General features: G+C 65.3%; 1 protein-coding gene across 1 annotated transcript in view; it reads left to right on the top strand.

Annotated features, from left to right (window-relative positions):
- The first annotated feature begins 709 nt into the window (after window positions 1-709).
- Window positions 710-1,500, top strand: part of C1ql2 (complement C1q like 2) — a 2,774-nt gene continuing 1,983 nt past the window's right edge. The window contains 1 exon segment of the mRNA XM_015501686.2: window positions 710-1,500. This exon segment is cut by the window's right edge and continues 1 nt beyond it. Coding sequence (XP_015357172.2) covers window positions 1,088-1,500 — 413 coding nt within the window. The 5' untranslated portion in view covers window positions 710-1,087.

Consider the following 1,500-nt stretch of genomic DNA (forward strand, 5'->3'; position numbering starts at 1 on the left):
TTTCCCCCCCCCCCCCAATACCACCACCACAGGAGGAAGAAGCTAGGAATATTCGAGGGAACTTGTCCAGGTATCTATCTACCTAGGAGATAGGCAGGGCTGGTGGCAAGGCTCCCAGTAGGAACTGAGGGCACCAAACTTGAATGCTATATCATCACCAAGTGCTGGTGTCAAATATTTGCATTTGCAAGTGAACTTTATACACAGGACAAATGTCAGACACTTTCGATGGAAGATAAGGTATAAAGCTAACAGATTTCTGTACTGGGGGCTTTGAGCTTTGCAAAGTATCCTTTGGAGAATTGGTGGGGATGCAGCGCTGAGGCCTGCTTGAAGTTTGGAGTCTTCAGTCCGAAAGACTGTCCAGGGACCAGATTCATTCAGTTCTAAAGTAACTCCAGGGGCTTTCAGAAGGCCCTTTCCTGCAGGATCCGGGGGCCAGGACTTTTCCGATGGCGGTCTGATCCTGTTTTGGCAGGGCGATGGATTAGGTGACCCCCACCTCCAAAGGATTTTATAGGCTTTGGGATTCTGAGTGACTGCACCGCCATGTGGCGGTGCCTGTGTGCGCCCCGCGACAGCGCGAGTGGGTGTTTGTGCTCCCTGGTCGGTGGGAGGCGCGTGAGTGTGGCCGCCGGTGGGTGTGTCTGTGGCGCCCCAGCTGGGGGCTGCGCCCGTTGCGCCCACTTGTGGCTCCCGGGCGCCGCCAGGAGGAACCCAGCCTTTGCCGCTTCTACCGAGGACGCCACGGGATAGGAGGAGGACTGGAGGCTGATGACATGAGGGCGCCGTCTCCCGAGTGATGGCAGCGCGCGCTGCCTCGCCGCCTCCGCCGCTCAGCCCCGGACTCCCTTACGTCAGGGTAGCTGGGTCCCCCCTCCGCGCGGGAGCCAGCGAGCAGCGGGAGAGCAGAGCAGAGCGCGCCGCGGAGCCGGGCGCCCTCACCGCGTGCGGAGCCCAGCCTAGCCTAACCCCGCAGAGAAGCGCCGCGGCTTAGTCGCCGGACGCCACTCGCCGATCCAGCACTCCCCGGCCTCTGTCGCCCGGACCCGTGGGGGCGCCGGGCTCTTTCTGTGCGCCCCCCGCCATGCGCGCCGGGCTCCGTGGGTCTCCTGAGCAGCCCCAGTGCGGTGGGCACGGAGGCCAGGCCCGGGCCCTGGCCCTTCCTGAAGTAGTTGGGTGGCCGGTGAAGGGGGTCGCCACGTCGGGGGCGCGGCCCGGACCCGCGGAGTTGGCCCCCGAGCTCGGGGAGCGGGGCCACCCGCGCCGCCCCACCATTACCTCCCCGGGAGGCAAGGAGGAGCTGGTGGCGGTTGCCTCCCGGCTGTGGCAGCGGCGGCGGCGCGCCTGCCTGGCGGCCGTCGGCGTACTCTTGGCCATGGCGCTCGGGCTGCTCATCGCCGTGCCGCTGCTGCTGCAGGCGGCGCCCCCCGGAGCAGCGCACTACGAGATGATGGGCACCTGCCGCATGATCTGCGACCCATACACCGCCGCACCCGG

The sequence above is a fragment of the Marmota marmota genome, unplaced genomic scaffold (assembly GCF_001458135.2).
Source record: "Marmota marmota marmota unplaced genomic scaffold, marMar, whole genome shotgun sequence".
NCBI classification, from domain to species: Eukaryota; Metazoa; Chordata; class Mammalia; order Rodentia; family Sciuridae; genus Marmota; species Marmota marmota.